The sequence below is a fragment of the Numida meleagris genome, chromosome 5 (genome assembly GCF_002078875.1).
Source record: "Numida meleagris isolate 19003 breed g44 Domestic line chromosome 5, NumMel1.0, whole genome shotgun sequence".
Classification (NCBI taxonomy): Eukaryota; Metazoa; Chordata; class Aves; order Galliformes; family Numididae; genus Numida; species Numida meleagris.
In genome coordinates, this window is record NC_034413.1 from 15,350,224 (window position 1) to 15,371,330 (window position 21,107).

General features: G+C 38.9%; 2 protein-coding genes across 4 annotated transcripts; one reads left to right on the plus strand and one right to left on the minus strand.

Moving 5' to 3' along the window:
• Positions 7,350–13,457, plus strand: FFAR4 (free fatty acid receptor 4). 2 transcript variants are annotated; one of them, XM_021400084.1, is made up of 3 exons: positions 7,350–8,127; positions 8,547–8,675; positions 12,398–12,817. In XM_021400084.1, the coding sequence occupies exons 1-3, from the start codon at positions 7,588–7,590 to the stop codon at positions 12,677–12,679; spliced, it is 951 nt and encodes a 316-aa protein (XP_021255759.1). In that variant the 5' UTR covers positions 7,350–7,587; the 3' UTR covers positions 12,680–12,817. The 2 variants fall into 2 exon arrangements, with proteins under 2 accessions (XP_021255759.1, XP_021255758.1); XM_021400083.1 differs by having other exon boundaries at positions 7,353–8,127; positions 12,417–13,457.
• Positions 13,813–19,407, minus strand: RBP4 (retinol binding protein 4). 2 transcript variants are annotated; one of them, XM_021400086.1, is made up of 6 exons: positions 19,275–19,407; positions 18,749–18,875; positions 18,005–18,141; positions 17,740–17,846; positions 16,106–16,318; positions 13,813–14,015 (listed from the first exon to the last, which is right to left on the minus strand). In XM_021400086.1, the coding sequence occupies exons 2-6, from the start codon at positions 18,866–18,868 to the stop codon at positions 14,002–14,004; spliced, it is 591 nt and encodes a 196-aa protein (XP_021255761.1). In that variant the 5' UTR covers positions 18,869–18,875; positions 19,275–19,407; the 3' UTR covers positions 13,813–14,001. The 2 variants fall into 2 exon arrangements, with proteins under 2 accessions (XP_021255761.1, XP_021255760.1); XM_021400085.1 differs by lacking the exon at positions 19,275–19,407 and adding an exon at positions 19,044–19,141.

The following is a 21,107-nucleotide window of genomic DNA, read 5'->3' on the forward strand; positions in this document are numbered from 1 at the left end:
CTCATCAACTTAATGTAAGGTTGTATCCAATGAACCATTCAATCAATTCTTCCTCATTTAGTTGCTTATGCAACTTTATTTCTTAGTCTTGATTTTGATAATCTTTCATACGGTTGTTTGCTGTGTGCCAGTAGCTGTTTTACAGGTGTTTAGGCAAGCTCTATAATAAACCTCTTTAACCATGCAAATATAATATGGCAGGGAGGCACAGTGCCTGTTATGCTGTAAAAGAATCATGCTGAACCACGCAAATATTTAGAGAACTGGATGCCACTGTTTGGCAGATAATGCAAAAATGAATGGTATGATGTCCTCAAGACAAGACTATGGGGAATACTGCCCTCGTGATAGCTCTGTCACAAAGAAGATGTAGGTGAGAGATTACAAGTAATGAAAGTGCAGCAGATCCATTTTAAACTGCTAATCAATCTATTAGTTTCCACATCTTGTAATGTGATTGAACTGTGAAGATTACAGTAGCAGTTCGTCTTATCTTAAAAATGATAAAAATTATCTCTCACACAAGAAAGATACACTGTCTTATAATACAAGCCTACAGTACATATAGCAGGACTATGCTACTCAGAGCACTACTTGTAGCAGTTCTAAATCTTTTCTTTCCTATAATTTGAAAAATGTGACAGGTAGCTGAGTGGATCTGTTCCCTGCAGTAAGAGATGGTCTTGTTGAAAGTCTCCAGGTATTAAAAAGAAGCACTGTCAATGTGGAGGTCTGTTTGGGACATTTTCAAGGTACTCACCCAGGTTGAGTAGTTACATATCTACCAGGCAAGGACAGTGCATGACCTCCCTGAAATCATCTATGCGATATGATGCATGCTGTGATGTTTGAGGATTCTGGAGGGTAGGTGGGATTTTAAAAGACTTAGAGAAAATAAAGAAAAACATGATACCTAACAAGGAAGGAGAAGCCATAGGAATTTAGAGAAAATCAACCTAACTTCAATTCCTGGAAAAAACAAAAGCACACTGTCATAGAGCTGGCACTTGGAATCCTATCACGTGCCCACAGTTTCCTTACTGAACAAGTGCTGTGGAGAGGGAGGAAAAAAGATATGCTAATGTGGACTTTAGTCTCAAATGCTAGTTTCTTAATGCAGAGAAATCTAATTATTTCCTCTACCCTCTACCACAGATAGCACAAGTAGCTGAAAAGCTGTAATATTTAGTTAAGTATCGATAATTCATAGCTACTAGAACATAAGTGCAGCTAATGGTGGATCTCTGCTCTGATTTACATGGTCAGGATATACAGTATCTCTGACAAACAGCATCAAGTAGATGCTGAGTATAAGGACAGGTGATGTATCTCATCTATGAGACCTGAAAATCTCGGGCTTTGAGAGCCAGACACAGTTCCCATGTGTTAGTAGCTATCAATGGATTTCTCTCCTACGTTCCCCTTGAACTCCTGTAAAAATATGAAATGATTAAGTAAGGAACGTAGTCTAGGTTAATCTGTTTCCAAAACTATTTTGGATTTTCACAGGTGATGCATATGGTTCTGCAATACTGTACATTTAAAGTCTGAGATACTCCAAGGTAAGAACTAAGAGCTCTTTAGAGGACAGCATTAATTTTCAGTTTGTTAAGACTAATGAGCTGAAATAAACAGGATGAATACAGTAACTATTACAGGTACAAATAATCAACTACCTAAAGGCAAAATCAGTAGTATGACAGTTTATCAAATTCTCAGGAAAATTTCAGAAACTGAGCACGATTCATTATCGTACTTGCAAGATTGTACGGCAGTTTTACATCATGAATAAACAGACTCTTACATGTTTTACACATATTTTTTGCATTTCTCGTTGATGAGTGTTTTAGCTGGAATACCACATCCAGTTTCAAGTACTGTACTTCAAGAACAGTTTGAGCTAATGAGGATGTAGCTAGCCTTTAAGATTTCTGATCAAAATCATCCAAGAGTCAGGGCTAAGTAGTCTAGCAGAGACCACACGTTGTCATGAAAAATGACATTTCATGCAGAGGAAAGAAGTCTTCCTATGTTCAGTGAGAAGAGTAAGAAGCTTAAAACTGCAACAGGAAATTCTGACATAAGGAAAATCATTCTAGTGGTTGGGATAGATGAGCAGTGACACACATTGCTCACCGAGGCTGTAAAATCTCCACAGGGACAGTTACATAAAACTATCAAAACCATTCCAAGGACTTGACTTCATTTCTGTTGCCTCTCTAGCCAATTGGCAGCCTGTAAGTGTTTCAAGCTGAGTGAGTAGTCTCAAAATGAGAGAGCAAGACAAAGTGCCTCAACATCCTTTAATAAAGAAGTCTGGGACCTTATCAAGTCAATACCAGCTCGCTTCCTGACAGAACTGCAGCCAGGTTTAATTTCTCTGGTCTTCTCAAAAGTGGTGAGCAAGCACAGTGCATTAGGAAAAGCTCAAGTTTTATTGATGTAACAATAACGATCTGGTCAGTATTATCTCATTCAATTAGATGGAAAACTATACAGCTTAATTTAGGTGTCCATGTGTCTGGACATGGCTTATGAGAAGCTGTAAGTCGCATCTCTTTAATTATCTCATTTTAAATTATAATGTAACCAGACCCTAAACAGCCACAGACAACAAAATCATGAGCAGTGGGGGAAATAATATGATTTAGCATTACACTTGGGAAGTCAGAAAGTTTTACATCATAACTTAAAATAGTTATCTGTACTTTCTCTCATTGGTGTTGCAAGAATGGTTTTTCTCTTTCTCCCATCTTCCATGCTAGTGGAGCACAAACCTTCTCTTCAATAAGGACAGCACTTTTTTGTTGCAGAGAGTCACTCTGTAGCCTATTATTTCAGAAATGCCTGTAGAGTAAAAGTAAAGATTTTATCCTGATTCTGAGCTGAAGAATCTCTGCTGATCTCAAAAAGTCACTCTTCTAAGATAAGTTATAATGGAAAGAAAGCAAGCCAGTCTGTAAATAAGAGCATTCTCTAATCACTGTCTGTGGGATATGAGGGAAAATGATGACATTTGTGATCTCTGCATTGTGTGCAGCCCACTGCACAGATGTACTCAGAGAAAGTCTGAATACATCTCATGAGGAGGACAGGTTGATGATAATTTTTGCTTATAAATCCTTCAGAGGAACAATATAGTTAGTATATGCTTTGATGAATCTGCATTAAAGCTCATCAGCAGGAATGTAAGTAACTATGCACAGCTGAAAATTATTATCAGAGGGCTAGGGCAGGGCTGGCAGGGGAAGGGCAGAGCTGCTAAGTTCAGTGGCACTTAAATATCAAACTACAGTACTCTATATACATCTAGCTCAGGTCTCAGTTCCTCGGTAAGGGTGTTCTACCAGGTCCTGCAAAGTCAGAATGAATCATCCTGATATCCTATATTCATTGATAAACTCCTGAAATCCAGGTATAAGATGTGTAAATGTAATACAGTATCTTAAACTTACAGGAAACAGAAAACTACATTTAGTCAGAGCAGTCTAGCTGGAGCTGAGTCACCCTCATGAAGCTCTGGTTAGACTGTAGCACAACAGAGACCATGACTGTCTGGGGAACCCACTCTTACCTGGATTCTGTACTTATATTTGCACTTGGCTTACAGAGAAATGCCTCCTGTACTGCAAGAAAGAAAAATGCTGACAAAACTTTCTGGTGGTCCTGATGACAAAAAACCTGATCCAGCTCCCAACCTTTTCCTGTTGGACACTGACCACAGGGGAACAAGGCTCCCCAGAAGAAACTGGAGAGTCAGTACTTGACACAATCACACAGATCCATACAACATCTGCCGTTTCCCATGGACGCTGGAGTGGGTGAGCTTTCCACTACATGAATACACACACATGCGCTTATATTTGCACTACAAATTTAAAATTGTCACTTGGACATTGGCGTAAGTGCATCAGCTCACTGAAGTGAGAACATACTGTGGGAGAGCGGTTAGAAAACTCCCTAAAAAGCAAAATAACTAAAAGCAGATTTGTATTTGAAACCAATATTAGAGTGGCATAGCTTCTTCCAAGCAAAGAAGCAGAACAACTCAAGTCTAGAAGCAGAACAGTTACAAGCACGGTACGTGACAGAAAAAAATGAAAATAGAAAGCTAATCTGTGTTGAAACTTATGCTGAAACTCTTATTATATAGACATAGCTTGAGTCACCTGCTAGCTTGGAACTTCTATTGTGAAGACAAAGAGTCAATATTTCTAACGCAATGAACTTCTATCACTCAGCAAACAGGAAATATACAACACACCTGTTACAAAAGTGAATGTTATTTACTTATTGTGACACCAGTGCATGGAAATACTGCCCAAAGATCGAAACAATAATTTACATGCAAGAGATTACATAAATAAGGCAAAAAGCTTTCCACAGTCACTTCCAATTGGGAAAAAAAAAAAAAAGACCATCTCCAGCATCACCTAGCTCAGCAGGTCCCTCTCTATAGGAGTATTTCTTATGCACAAGAAATAAATAAGCTGAACTACTCCCATCTGTCATGACAGTTCATGGTTGTCAGGGGAATAATCTGAAAAACTGAGCTTGACTTATGATATCAGGTAACATAGCACTTACTTGCCACAGAGAAGGAAAGACTAAGCTTTTAATCAGGACCAAAAAAATAGTAAAAAAAAGAAACAAGACATTTAACCTCTGAGGCTAGCTAACTAGCTCCTCAGAGATCCCCACTACTTTCATTCAGTCTAGAACTGTGAGATTGGAGTTGTCTCTGCGTTTCATTGCTTCTGAAAGTAAAAGAGCAAATAGGTTGAAAAAATGATACAGGTAAGGCATTGTAACAGGTTTCCAAGCATTTTGCTAATCATTTCCTGTTCATAAGCATACGTGGACTATATACTGCACACAGCATCCACCTATTACTGTAACGCAAGAGTAGCTATATTGAGGTTATGATTCCTCCCTTCCTCAGATTTCACGTTGTGATGGTTGCTATGATTGTAGCTATCCAATGGCAAATACAGCTTTTGTAATTCATGGAGGGAAAAGTATTCTTTTAGGTAAATGGATCCATTAGACCTATGAATAATCAGTCTTTTTTTTTTTTTTTGGAAAAGGAACTCCAATTCATTTGATAACACCCCTCTGTAATACGCTTGGTTTTTTTATACACCTCTGCAGTCCCCTTGTACAGTATTTTGTGCAGACAACAGTGTGAAACTCATTCACTGGTAGCATTCTGAGAGTACCATTTTGCTTTGGAACTCCTGAGCAAGAACTAGCTGATACCAAATAGAGTTCTCATTCACATTGAAGGACCAAAGCTAAAGGTAACGCTTTCTAAAGATCAAGGATCTGTCCTGATAATTCTCAGCATCATCCATTTTCAAACCTTTGCATCATTTATGGCATTCCTTTCCTTTCTGACTTAGTTTATCTTAACTTCTTCAATAATCTGCTTTGGATGTTTTGCTCCCTATTTTCTTTCCCCCATTCTGTATCCAAGGTGTTCACTTTACCCTGAATTGATAAGAGCAGGCTCTGATTTAATTTTCCATTGATACCAAAGGGGCTGAAGATTTTACTCATAACATGATTTGCATTAATCTGTGCTACCGTTTGTCAGCTGCCCACTACACATCCTGTCAATGCCTTCCAAGTTTCTGCACAGGCACAGACTTCTAACAATGGCTCTTTCCCACATCCCAGTGTCTGCTCAGAACTGACCACGTATGTCACTGCTACTGCCATTTGCCCACAACTCTGGGACTAGCTTGTCAGCTTGTATAAAGTCCCAGGCCTATAAGGCTGAGGAAGGTTATTTGCCATTTTTAAAGATTTGCTAAGTATTTTACAGGATCAGACCACAGCAGAACCAATATAAATTGTGGCTGAACATGTCAAATACATAGTCATCCTCAACAGTCCTATGAAATTTGCTGAATCTTGGGCAATATGGGTGCAGTGTCTTTTCTCCTAAAAAGTGATGTAGAATAAAACATGTTTTTTGAGATGCTTGCCAGTCCCTTGTGTAGATGGCTGTCAAAACTCCTTTCTAAGTTCTCCTATTGTCTTCATCTGAGGTCATAGTTCAGAGCAGCCACCCACATAACGGCGAATCTGCCCACATTTCTTACAATCAAATATAAATCAGCAGGATCTGCCCACATTTCTTACAATCAAATATAAATCAGCAGGATGTAGTCATCTACCTGCTTAAGTGGCCTTGCAAACTCTGATGAGACAGAATAGACAGTTTGAGCCACTCTAGCTTGAGAACACATGCTGATTAAAAGCAGTGTAAATTCTGCACCACCAAGGATGTGGAAAGTGGTCCAGTAAAAATCTCACTCTTGCCAGTCTTCATTAGAAGATCATCTAGAATGACCAGGTTTCTGGAATCCCCAGTAATGCCATTATGTAACAGGTTCATTGCAGAGATCACATCCAGAATACTGCAAAAGCAATGGCTCCTTACGATGCCCTGCTGATATATCAGCTTGGAACAACTCTCACTTAGAGTAACAGTTGATAGGAAAATCAAAACATGTAGCTCCTTATGCCAAAGCCTCTAACAGAAACCTTAAGCACTTGCATTGGCACTGAATCAAACACTCATCTAGAGCTGTCTGAAGTTATACAACTGTTTACACAGTTCCTGAAAACATTTTATCTTCTTTTACGAGGCATTATCTGCTGGTTTTTCACCATTTATACGCTTCAATCCCAGCCCAGAGTGTAAGCAGGAAGACCACTTCTAGCACTGGAGCAACCGCTCTCAGAAGTTAACATCCTGAGAAAAGATGGTAGTTTATACATATGTCTTAATTAACAAGGCTTCTTCTTTCAGAACTCGTAACACAGACAACAGGCACCACTCTAGCTCAACCTAGTGTAAGAGTTCCAAAAAACAGTATTGTGACATCTCCTCTCCACACGGGACTACAGTTAATACACGCAGTGCATGAGACCACATTGCAAAGGTCCCTGCCAAGACATGAGGAAATCAGTAAATCCCTCTTTATTTACCTTAGGACAGTGCTTGCTTTCCTGTGTCCCAAGAAGAGCTTTCACAGCTGCTCCTCCTTGAAAGCCCATCCTGGGGCCAGTGTTTCACCCTGTGTTTTTGTGCACACACTCCCAACAGAGGGGAGCATCTTGGAGCAGCCTGCAAGGCCTTCCCAGCTCACCGGCACCCAGAGGGGCTGTCTGGAGAGCAGGGTCGCCATGAGGGAAGTGGCCAGGCCCAGGTCCCCTTGGCATGGAGGTGCCATCGCTCGGCCCCACACTCTCCCTGGGGAGGTGTCAGGAGGCCCCACTTGCACCCAGCCCCTCACTGCCTCCCCATGCATGCAGCCTCACCTTTGTGTGAACTGTGCCGTGTTTACCCTCCCACTTCCTTGTTGCACTGCAGTGCAAGGGCCATAAACTGAACGGCTGGCACAGCCGAGCCTGTGACAGCACAGGCAGAAGGAAGAAGAGGAGGGGGATGGCAGCCAGCCCCCCACCCTGTGTCAGAGCACCCCAGGTGCCGCCGTGGTGGTTGGGAGCGCAGCCCTTCCCCTAGGGATGGTGCCGCTGCCTGCGGCAGCACTCTGATGCCCGCCAGCCGCCCTCATGGTCGGGGCTGGGGGCACACCAGGAGAGAACAAGACTTACTTCCCATTCTTCTCAGACTTCAGGGGTGGCAACGTGACGGCCCTGCGTGTCGGTGAGTCGGCTGCACTGGGCTGCATCTTCCTGCTGGCACTGGTGGGCAACATCTGGGGCATCTGCCTGCTGGTGTGGCGGCAGCAACGGCTGTGCGCTGCCAACTACCTGGTCCTCAACCTCTTCTGCGCCGACCTGCTCTTCATCACCGCCATCCCATTCATCGCCATCGTACGCTGGACCGAGAACTGGGTGCTGGGCGACGTCATCTGCCACATGCTCTTCTATGTGATGACCCTCAGTGGCACCGTTGTCATTGTCTCTCTCTCAGCCGTCAGCCTGGAGCGGGTCATCAGCATCGCTCAGCTGCACCACACTGCCTTCCGCCACCGCCGCCGCCGCAAGCTGCTGGCTGCTGCTCTCCTCATCTGGGGCTTTGCCGCTATCGTCACCCTGCCGCTCTGCTGCTTCTTCACCGTGGTGCAGCTGCCCAGTGTCACTGGTGAGGTAAGGGTGAGAGCTGGACAGACACCCAGCATGTGTGCCTGTGTCTGTACAAAGTGGCCATGCATAGGTTTTTGATTCTAGTATTTTGAAATGCATGCAGAAGTCCATCCAACATGGCACTCAAATATGTTATTAAGTCTGCAAGTTTCTATTTTAAAGTTGCCGTTAGCATATGATGTGGAATTTATGGTGGAAATTAGATTGTGGACAACTCACATAACTTATCTATTGGTACATATGTGGGCTTCTTAAAATGTAAAGTAATACATTAATTGATGGGTTTGCTTGAATAGAAAGTTTTCACAGATTCAGTTTAGACTGCAGCCATTTTTTTCCATGGGCACAGAGAGAGATAAGTACAACATCATAGGAAAAATAACCGTAGAATGTTAATTTTCTTCTTTTTTCTTTGTAAACAGGAGATTCAGATTTGTACCTTGGATTGGCCCAGCCATGCAGGAGAAATAGTCTGGGATGTGACCTATGCTGTTGTTGTCTTTTTAATACCAGGATTAATCATTGTCATCAGTTATTCCAAAATCTTACAGGTATTTTTTAAATCTTGCTAAGAGAAATAAACAGTAATTCATTAGGCATCGGTGCATCATCATTGTATATACATACACCTAAAGAGTATGTACATTATTTGCTCAGGTAGAAGAGCATGTGATATAAAATAAGGCATTTCAACCTGTAAGTCAGTCTGTACTTTTCAACTAGGAACATACTTGAACAGCACATTACCAGATGACTAAGATAAAGTTTGTCTTTCATTTATATATAGTATTTAATACTCATCTCCATTTATGTGTTATTAATATTTAAAGACTGTCAAACTCTTAAATACTTAAAGACTTAAGCATCTGAAATAATATAAAACTAGATCTTGCATTCCTTAAGCTTAAACCACGGGGACTCACAAGAAAGTTGTAGGAAAGCAAAGAAAGGCAGGACTAGAAACAACAATTCTTCCCATTTTAGATCTACTGATTTTCTGCTTTCTGCAGGTATTTGTAGTTCACGGGTTTTATTAGAGTACTCTTACTCCTCCACAACTTCTGACTTTGCAGACAAAGGCTGTAAACTAAGCACTCTGCATCCATGCTCTTTCTGAGTAGGTGTTGAAATATAAGGTCAAGACACCAGGCATCACAGTGTATATTCTAGATACCTAAACTCCTTAAAAAAAAACTATTTTCATACCCTTTCCTCTTCCAAAAACTAAGTGAGAAAGGAATTAAAAATCTTCAAACTAAGTGCTGGAATGCCTGGGGTTTTTTTGTTTGTTTGTTTGTTTGTTTTTTTCCAGTAGCAACAATATTATTGGATCCTGTATTAGGTAACTAAGCTTCTCATATTATTTATAAGGAACATTTTAGGCTTTTGAAAGGAACTGCAAAATGCACAGATTATTGAGCAAGGAATTAATTGGTGAAATGGTGAGCACCAGGGGCTGTGAGTAAATGAGCCAGAGCTAGATATAGATGTTACCATGAACCTATGACCTACGCTCCAGGCTCTGAATGTATTGTATTGATTGGGCTCATAGTCAAAATCATAATCTCTTCATTTCCCTATGCTCTAATCTCATTACAATCTTGAGGTAAATGCATAAGGTAAACATATTCCAGTGAGGTAAAGTATTTGCCTTTTGCAACCTCATACTAGCTGTAGGTGAAGAGCATACAGTAACTCGGAGGATTCTGAGCCTTTTGAAAGAATTGCAAAAAACTGCATACCAAGGAATGCTACAGTCCTTGGTCAGAGACCAGGACAGGAATGGTGTTCTGCTTGTCCTTGCAGACTTCAGATTACAACTGGTAGATTTAGAAAACACAATGGCACATAGGGTTCTAAAAGCCTAAAAAAGTGTTCAGAATACTGGATTACAAATCAGCCCCACACTGCTGTACTCACATTTCTTTTCCAACTTGATAACACAGATGCTAAACTGTGTTATCATTCCTCCTGAACTGAAAAAGGAATGAGGCCTATAGCAGGTTCCCATATGTTATAATTGGATCTTCTATCTCACACAGCTCTTCAGGAAGCAACCAGAACTCAGCTGGAGAATATCTTAATCCCTGAGTCATTCCCAAGAACAGATTCACTCTAACTTTGTGAGAACACTCTATGGTAACAGTGCACACAGTACGATGCTGAGTTACTGGGAGCACTTCAAAGCATTATTGTATTCAGATAACACAGCAGCTATGATGATGATTCACTACAAAGATAAGGCCTGTAATCTGATAAGAAATGTATTCTCCAAAAGTACCTAAATTTAATTAGAATCTGAGTATTAACTTTTTGCAATACTTCCAAAAACAACAGATTAGAAGGCACAATTTGTTAACTGAATTGTATTGTAATTTGCAGTGTTTCCTCTCTCAGGCAAGACCCAACCCATGTGGATTTAGAGAATAGGCAAAAACCAGTAAAGAAATCAATGTTGGGAGGATATTATTTGTATATACATGAGCTTTAAGTTTCTGGTCTTCACGTGGTCCAGGTGACCACTGTAGGTGTCAAGACTCATTATACTAGGCAGACCAGAAAGGGATCCAAAACTTATCATTTTCACCCCATTTCAACTGAGCATTTCACTAAGATGCAGTCCTAGTCCTATTCTTGCATTCTTAGTTCTAAGCCTGTGCAGGTCCATCAGGAAATATGAGGGGTACTTCCATAGGACAGATACAAGGCCTGCTGGTTGAAGACATTCTTCAGATGTTGTTTTCAGAACTAGAAGCCAAGGAGGGCACACTACCTTTTTCTTTCCACTTTCTGGATAAATCTTTAAAAGTCTGCACTCTTAGAGTCAAAGTATTAGTCCTTTGTATTTTACACAAAGCATGTCCTTACTAAGGCAGGCAATGCTGGATCAGGGAACAACTCTGGCACTGAATCCTTCAGAGTTAGCCTGATTTCTGGATTTCAAGTACATATTACAGGATACGATCTAGCTGCAATAGTTTTACATATTTAAAACATCAGAATCCTCTGCCTACAGAAGCAGCTAGTGAGACTGTCCCCTTCTCAGGCTTAACAACTACAGAGAAACCTATTTTTCTATCACAGATTTTGATTTATACACCTCCATTCTGTTGATAACTTTGCCAGAAGTCTGGATTCTTAAAGAATACTTATTCTAGGCCATCAATCTCTGTGACAGTCAGAAAACTGCAGAAAGAATAACAATTTACTCAAAGTCTATAAACATTATCATCTTTACCTAAACAAGGAAACTATTAAGTGTTAGTGTTAGCCTTTAAGTTACTGTTAAAGGGATATGTCACACATACAAGCAGCAAGAAGGTTCTTATGCTTTTGAATTCCTACTTAAACACCAAATTAGTCCAAATTTTTGAAAACACCTCTTTGTAAAAGGGCATATCATTTATTTAGTATATGTATGTTTTTCTAAATATTTCAATTTTATTTACTTTGCAACAGATATGTGAATCTAACAGACTTTAAATCTGCTGTGCAAATATCAATGAAGACACGGAGCAGAGTTTTGGATTTAAAGTTTTCTGCAAGCCCTCAAGATTCAAAATTCTAATGGCAGATGATACATACCCATGAATAGTATATTCCCCAAACTAGCCATACTATGGTCTATTACATCAGCCAGTAATTTTACAAGATACAGGGAGACTTCCATCGTGATGAAAGGAGCTGCAGGAATTCAGATTAATTCATAGAATGCAATTCTGATTAATGACTGAAAAACTAAGCATTTTGACAAAACTTAAAATCCCGTTCAAATTTAAAATATACCATGATTTAGTTATTGTAATACATTCATGCTTCTTCTAATACCTACCTTATAATACCAGCATAGCAATCATACAATTAGATTTTGTTCGTTCTTGTGCATCAACAGGATTGTTACCTATATTCCAGTTCGCATTTATGGAAAGATCGATAGGTTTATTTAGATAGAGCAGGTGAAGTCATAATTTGAAGTTAATGGGATTTCATGAGTAATTAAGGCTCTATTTTATGCTGAAATTTTATGGCTTGTGAAGAGCCATGCAGAGAACAACAGGCTTCACTAATACTGAAGTGAATTCACAGCTGAAAGGAAGAAAAACCTTGCTAGTAAAGTGAAAATGTTGAAATGGAACCATTAACAAAAAGTAAACATGGAATTCTGCAATGCCTTTTTTGTAGTCACTTTTAAAAATAGAAACATCATGTACCAAGATTTACTTTTGCACCTGTAAAAATGCATTAAGAATTTTTCTATAGGTTTCAGTGAAAGTTTCTTTCTTTTACTGCAGATTACAAAAGCATCAAGAAGAAGTTTAAATGCTGGATTGGCCTACTCAGAAAATCACCAGATTCGTGTTTCCCAGCACGACTACAAACTATTCCGAGCCCTCATTGTGCTGATGATCTCCTTCTTCATCATGTGGAGCCCAATTATCATAATTATTTTTTTTATTTTAGTCCAGAACTACAAACAAGATATTTTGCCATCCGTTTTCTTCTGGATAGTGCTATTCACTTTTGCCAACTCTGCTGTCAACCCAGTTTTATATAATGTTGCCCATTTCAGACGTAAATGTCAGGAAATTCTCCTCTGTTGTACAGGGAACCCTGTAAGGACTGGGGCTGGTTCGGAAACCTCTGCAAGAAGAAGTAAATATGAACAGCCTAATTTGTCTGTCATTACCAGATAATTATTTAAAGTCTGAACTGTGACTCATTTTGGATGTTAATGTCCATACTATCCCAGTTTGACTAGGTTATCATGCTATAGTATTATATGCTGGAGAAGGCAAAAAGAAAAACATTTTTTATTCCAGCAAGTAAAATCCTCTCGACTACACTGCTTTGCCTCAGTAAGATTTGCACAATTTAATCCAATGGATTGAACTCTCCACTTGTACTGGAAGAAAATGAAATATGGCAGTGAACTTGGTGAATGTAAAATAGTTGAAGTAAGTACTTAGCAGAATTAAATTTTATGGGAGTACATTTTCAGTTGGCAAAAATGTTATTAATTTTAATAAAGTTGTAGTGAATCTATATCAAGAGCAGATCTATTCCATTTTTACTCTATTTTTTTTTTTGCTGAGATCAACTTTATAGTGAAAATGTACATCTTCAGACATTTTCTGCTCTTGTAGATTTCCAGAGAAAAAAGGCGCTTGATTTTACAGTTAGATAACTGACTACCTGCATAAAGGTTTTGGCAAATGAGATTATAAACCTCTGTTATCAACACGTGAATGATTGTTTTGGTTCCACCTTAAATTAAATATATGGATATAATGCCTGATAATTTATAAATAAATAATAAATAAATGTTTACTTGTCATGTGAAAAATAGTTCTTTTAAAAAGATGCATTTTTTATGACTTCTGTAGTCATAAAATGAGCATTGATATATACTGTTTTTGGAATCCTTTTCTCATTTCTAAAATGCAATTGGAAAAGATTTTCAGTATTTCATGACATCGTACTTGAAAAGAAAGTAAATGTTTTAGAAGCAAATACAAATCTTTTGATTTTTAATTAAAACACTATTAGTCAGAAATTGAAACCAGTAACAAAAAAAGAATAAATTCTTAATTGTTATCAGTCAGCAGTTTAAAATAGTGCATAATGATAACAATTTATTATTAAAACCAGTGCCTACATATGTACAGATGTGCATATAGACAATTTGCATCCCCTGTAATCCAAGTTTATTAAAATGTTTCATTGGTTTATTAACAAAATGAGCTATGCAGTTCAGATAAATATATTTGAAATCTAAATGAAGCCATCTAAGATCTTTTCAAAAGAGCACCTGATCAATGTATTAAATTTACATCCATGGTGCTGTTACATGGTTTTCTTCCATACTTATGGACCTCCTTAAGAGCAAAATCCTGAAACACAAAAAAAACACAATTTTGTTTTTCAACCACATTAGGCAAAACTGAATCACACACATTTTTACCAAACAATCCTGAACCAGACCAGTACTCAGACTAGCCTAACATACTGATTCTACAGTGAAATAGCACTTTTTTTGAGTTTGACAGATATGCAAGGAGCCACTATAACACACATCTCAAAGTCGCAGCATAGCAGCTGTATAGCTACACTTTATCTTCAATTTAATTCAAAAACCTCCTTAACACCACTGGTAATCTCATTATTTTGTTTTTTTTTTTAATCTTCAGAAATTTTAACTCTCGACATCTGTCACTCGAAGGGCAGAGAACGCAGTATTCAAAGCAAGAAAGTATCATCGGTTTATATAAACAATGATTTTATCTTCTGTCCTACACTTTATGCAATAAAACAGATCATTAGCTTTCTGACTGCTGCAGCAAATGAAGCAGCATTTTAATTATGTTGTCTGATGCATCGGATGTCTTTCCTGAACACAAAGGTCAGAACTCAAGAGCATTTGAGTGGTTAAAATTTTTCCTGTGAAGCTTTATTATCAAGTAGGTATTAAAATCGTGTTTCACCCACATCTTTGATTTTTCTTAAATTTGACATTCTTAAATACTTTTATGTTGCCTCCAAATTCTCATTCAAGACAAAAATTTCAATTTTATTGTTGTCAGGCACTTTTCTAGTAGGAGGCGTCCCTGCCCCTGCCTATAGCAGAGGGGTTGGAACTACATGATCTTAAAGATCCCTTCCAACCCAAGCCACTCTATGATTCTATGATTTTTCTAGGTCACTCATGAGGATTCTGAACACCACCAACCTCAGCAGATCTTTCATGCACCTTGTTATCAGGATACTTTACTACATGGCAATATAGTACTCTCTGTTTGTAGATCAGATGAGCAGGTAATAGACACAAGAGCTGACTGTGCTCACCTGTTCTGACTTCCTTTCTAATACACTAAAGTTCCTTCAGTCAATCCCAGTTTACTGCAACACGTTATTTGGAAAAGCCTTTTATCTTGATTTTCAGATTTCAGAGATGAAGACCATACAATGGCTCTTGGTAAACAGTTCCAAAGGTTAATGAACTTTGGAGTTAAACAAATGGCTATTTATTTCTGTTCTGAATGTATCTAGTTTAAAGTACATCCATTTTATTTTATTATTCCTGTGTTTGCAAGTCCTTTACTATCCAGTTCTCATTGCTTGTGTGGGCAAGCACAGACTTTGCTCAGGACAGTATTTAAACTCTTTCTAATGAGAAAAAGATCAAGGTCTTTGAAACGCTCACTAGTGGACACATTTAACAAACTTTCAATCATTTTCTTTGCTCTTCTTTGAAATTTCTAATTCATTCTCATACCCTTCCTAGTTATCAACATCATTAAACATATCAAGCAGACCTATGCCAAGCACGACTGCCTCATATGAGTCTGTAAACCCATATTTGATATCCATGTCTTATGCATTAAAGAATCACATTAACTCTTTTCTCCATGGCGTTATGTTGGGAATTCAGCTGACTCACCAGTCAATCTTCTGCAGATACCCTGTCTTCCAGAATGCAAAGGTAGGAATCGGGGTACACTGCTATTTTCTTTGCAATAAATACTCTGATCTATTTTCTTCATTCTTCACTATTTCCCACTTCGTGTAATCTTGATAAATAATTTTATTTTCTTTATCAAGAATTTTTTGAAAATACATTGTATTTCCTTAATCAGCTACTTTCAAGGAAGGCAAAGAATTCTGATTAAAGAGAGAAAATTTCTCCTTACAGCAACTATGAAGTTACAATGTTTAACCATAACACACTGATTTAATTGTTTTACAACTTCCTCTAATTATTGTTTCAGCTGATACGATACACCACATAAAAAGCCATACACCTTGGCTCTCCTTTAGATAAGTGAAATAAAAGTTGAAATGAACTTACTACAAGCTCCAGTTTTCAAATGACAATATTAAAGCCAGTAAGTATAAAACTTAATGCATTTGCTATTTAAAGAGACTCCCAGTACTTTTCTCAATAAACCCTGAAATAAAATTATTCTGAAAAAAATATTCTTACCATTATGAACGATAACTCTGTATTTTCTGTCCAAGCAGAGGTCTATCTGCCTTTGTCTAACAATTTTCTGTGCTTCTGGAGGCAATCCCTTGGGGTCCCGGGAGAACACAAAGGAATAGCTATCAGCACAAGTACCATCTTCATTTAGCTGACGGCAGGAATAATGAAGAGCATATGTATCATAATCTGTGTCCACTACCCAGTGATCATCATCTGGAAGAAATCATAGCAAAGAAGCACGGGAGTTACAGAGACGCAAGTAAATCAAGTAGATTCTCAGTCAGAGACACAAAGTAAAATCTTCATCATTGTCATAATTCCATAACGTTAATACAATAACAAAAAGAAATTACAATGAATATTGGTATGAATGATAACAAATTAGCTCTTAGTTTATTCCTATGTCCAGTATTTGATTCTGTGTTCTGAGGGGAAGCTTGTTTGTTTGTTTTTAAAATAAGCTTATATGTTAGGGGCTATGATGAAGAGAAGAAGGAAGGGTTGGCACGACTTCTTCGCCTCTAACACTAGCACAGAACAAGAGCGGCATGACAAAATGGTAGTAAACATCTTGTAAATCCATGCATGAAAATTATTATAAAATGTGGCACAAAACACAAAAATAAAACCACGTATAAGAGTAATTACCATGAATATTAAAGTTTTCTTATTTTAACCAAAAAAGGGTATGTTCAAAATAATTAATAAAAAAAAAGAAAGAAGTGCTCTTTGTCATGCTAGTTGTGCTCCAAAATACTCATAAATATTTCCTCCCAGGAATATTACTTAAGTCATATTTTTTAAGGTAAAAGATTAATACAGTTGCCATTTGAATGCAATTCTCTTCTCCATCTCTCCTGCGGGCGGAGACCACAGTTTTTAAGACAATAGAGCCTGAGTCAGCAATCCGAAGTATCCATGAAAACATGATTCATCAGCATGGTTTGAGGTGATTCAGCAACAATTCAAGAGCAACTGGCAACCAAAGCACTCTTTCTAACTGTGTTTTTGGAGAGAATGGAGCTTCAATCACTTCCAAATTCCATCTGCTGCTTTTGGAAACAATCCATAGAAATGTCTTGAGCTACAAGTAACTGAATGTCTACTTCACTCAAGAAACTAATTTTGCATAGAGTGTGAAAGATGACAGGAAATATGAATATATATTTACTGTATGATATTTGTAAAAACAGATAAATCTCTGCATTTGCAGATATTAGATTATGCAAAAGAATAGTTGTAAAATCCTTTTCCCTGTTAGAACAAGTCTAACATCAAGCTTTTCGTAGAGAGCAGGAACATCCAGTAAATGAATTCTGAACTAAAACAAGGCATAAAATACTACACTTACCTTTTATTTTTCTGAACAGACACTTTAGATTATATAATTGGGTAGCAAACAAAAGAAATACGAAGATATACAAAGGCCCGGTCTTTTCTTGCTTAAAGAGAACCAGCCAGACGTCTCATAAAAAAAAGTGATTACCTTGTTCACATTAAGACTTTGCTATATTATAGTTATTGCGTGCTTTAAGTGTTCAAGAAATCCAACACTGCATTTTTTTTCTTCCCAAGCATCAACATTCAGCATAATCAGGCTCCCAGTTAGCTCCACATCTTCTAAAGTTACTCACTTCCTTTCTGTAGAAAAGAGGCAACACCCCAGTACTTCATCTTGAACTTGGCAGGATCCTCTGTGTCAGTGAAAGAGCCGATCATATCAGCACAGATATCCCAGTTACTGCAGCCAGGGAGAAAGAAAATATCACATTCAAACCTGACAGCACAGACTTGGTGAGACTGTGTGACTAGCACAAGGATAGCAGACAGGATTCGAGCAAGAGCAAGCAAAGCAGAAGGTAGTGAAATGGAACAAAAGGATGATTGCAAGTAGCTTACTTGAAGAGTCTGACTCTGCCCTTTGCAGTGGCACTCATCTGTCCAGTCTCATCTACAGTGAACTGGGCAACCACATTGTCCTGCAGAAACAGCCCCTCAGGATCTTTTTTTGCCATGGCATACCAGGTGCCGCTGTACTGCAAGGAAATGAGAAAGGCCTCAGTTAGAAGTATGGAAAATACTACAAACAGACGTTGCAAACTGGGGTAGGATGGCAGAGGGGTTGACACATAGATCTTTGACACCATGTCTTGAAGTTTTACCTATAAATTAAATATAGCTCTACCAACAGCTTAAGGCCACCAATATGTCCTAGTGCAGACAGAAGAAAGAATTGACTGTTTTTCTGGCATCTTTTTTCTGTTTGCAGTTCTCTTGTATTGAGAAAAAATTTGGTGGAAGGAGGATATCAACTGGAAGATCTTAACAGATCTACATATAGATGTTTTTCTTTATAATTATTCTGAAAACACCATGCATTTTTTGCAGAAAAATGGAGTCACTACACTCCTTTTCTATTTAGATCACAGAAGTTGATAGCAGTCTGCTAATCTCAGTTTTTGCAGTATTCCTGTATCAGTTGTATCAAGATCCAGTACCGTGGAGGTACAGGCATCAACACACACTTCTACTGTTTTAAGTATTGCAGTCATAGAGTGAAAACATAAACACACAATGCCAGATTTTGTAGCCTGGGAAGAACAGCTAAGCAATATATCACAGATTCAGAAGAGAAAGATTTACCCTGTTCTTGTCGAAGTTCTCCTTGACTTTGAAGGTGCTCACACGGCAGTCCCTCTCTGCCATGCCGCTGCCCAGAAAGGCCAGTGCCAGGAGCAGCAGAGCTCTCCTTGTGTAGGCCATCCTGTCCCTGCGGCAACAGCAAAGAGACAAACAACATCAGCAATGGCTTCCGTCAGACCCCCAGGGAAGGGAGGAGAGCTGTCCCACAAGTCCCCACGGCACTGTGCAGCTTTCCCTGATGCATCTGCAGGAAAGGTGCCCAGTTGCCCCCACCCTGATGCAGCAGGTCCCTTACAGACAGCACTGCTCCCTGCAGACTCTGGAGAGCTCTGTGTTGGTGGCAGTGGCCAGGCCGTCCAGACAGGGAATGCTTTATGTAGTCCTAGGGCTTTCGCAACCCCCTGAGGAACAAAGCCAGCATTGGAGGGGGAGCAGGGAGGCTGGTTGATGTGGGCTGCAGTCTGGGCCCCCTTCACAATAGCCCCTTGCATAACATCCATGGGCTCGGGTGGTCTTTGACCCTTACCTGTAGCCAAGCAGGCTCTAGGATCAAAAGCGTCTCTGGTTTGACCTAACTCAAAAGGCAGAGCTCTCACTGTGGGGGTAGGGGCATGCACATATGTGACGAGGACAAAGGGAAGGAGAACCACTCCATCTTTTCACAGCGGGGGAGCCAGCTGCCTCCACCTTCTCTGCCATTGTACACACTGCAGTCCAAAGTCCTTCTTACCCAATGTGCTCAACCCAGTCACAAGGTGGAGGCTTGTTTCCTCCACCTCCTCCCCAAATTCCTTTCCTCTCTTTTGCTGATAAACACAAGAAAACATCAGACTTGCAAGTTTCTGCTAACATCTCTGAAATCCTGGTCATGCCAGAGCCACTGCAGATCCCAACAACGGGTTCCTACATGCAACGCAAAGGACAACCCAAAGCCACCTCATGCCCAGCTCTTAGGGACAGGAGATGGGGCCCCGCAAAACTTCAAGAAACCAGAACACTTTTGTGTGGTGCCTCGAAGGTGATGGGACATGTGTGTTGTGCAAATATCTGAATCCACACTTGGCCCCCTTGACAACAACTGTAAATCAGAGCTTCCAGAATTTCTGCTTTGTTTTTGGCAAACTGTTTTCAGTTATATAAACCATTATTTTTTTTCTCCTGTTCAAGCAAATTTTGCTGCCTCTCAGTCAATATTTGTACTATAGTTTCAACATCTTTAGGAAGCATTAGAGAAAACCTGTTAATTATTTTCCAGATATGTAACCAGAGCAGGATAGGAATGATCGTTACCAAGAGAACTCATTACCTACTTATTTCACATCCAGCTTTGAAAGAATAAAGGCAGAAATCTACAAGTTGAAGGGCCTGTGTTCATTATTTCAAGAATTAAGCAAAAATATAATTCAAATACGGAGATACCAATGAAGCATACAAATATTTCAGTAGTAGCTGCTATACAGAAATAAAGCAGTTTATTCAGCACGATATTTCCCAGAAACGTGCTTTAAGCTTCTGTTCCTTTCGCATATTCAAAAAATATCAAACTTTTTACTGTTACTGCCCTTTGCAATCTTTTTCACATGTAATGCAAACAGTGGCACAGACTGCTTGGTTTTTCTGTTACTCTTTCTTTTCTGCTTTGTACTGGAACCTTGTTGCACAGATAGTAGTGTATTCTTGTTCACTTTCTCAAACATCAAAAGTCTTAGGCTGCTCCAAATCTACTCTGAAGCCTTTGATTCCCTGGATATCAACACTCTTTATTATATATAATATTAAACCTCTTTTTGGACTAAAGAACAGACTTAACACAGGAAACCAGGAAAATTGAATTGATATTGTCTTAAAACCTTCAAGAGTAATCTTTCAAAAAGCCAGTATTTCCATTTTTAAACTGAGATTTCAAGTTTGCTAATTTCCACACAGACTGAGGAACAACAGAAGTCTATATCCTGAAAGCAGCTTCCAAAACCTCACCCCAGCATCTAGCAACGGCGATGCCTGTTATATAGAGAGATTTTTACAAAGCTTTTACAAAACACACAGTAGTCTTAATATATGAATTAATCCTATGTACAAGATCGAAATCAATATAGATTTTCTTCCTTTGGTGTCCCACATGACTGTCAGTAAGATAAAAGTTTATCACATTTAAGTTTTCTTTCAAACCAAAGGAAACAATTCATTCTTAATTCTCTGCCAATTTGTGAAATGTTCTTATTTCTCTTAATTTTGTTCTCTTCAAAAATCTGTATACAGCTTTATATTCCCAGAAAGATTCTTTCAGGGTCATGTCTACACCCAAAAAGCTTTGTCAATAACACAATCAGTCACGAAAATTCTATGGTAAATGTTTTCA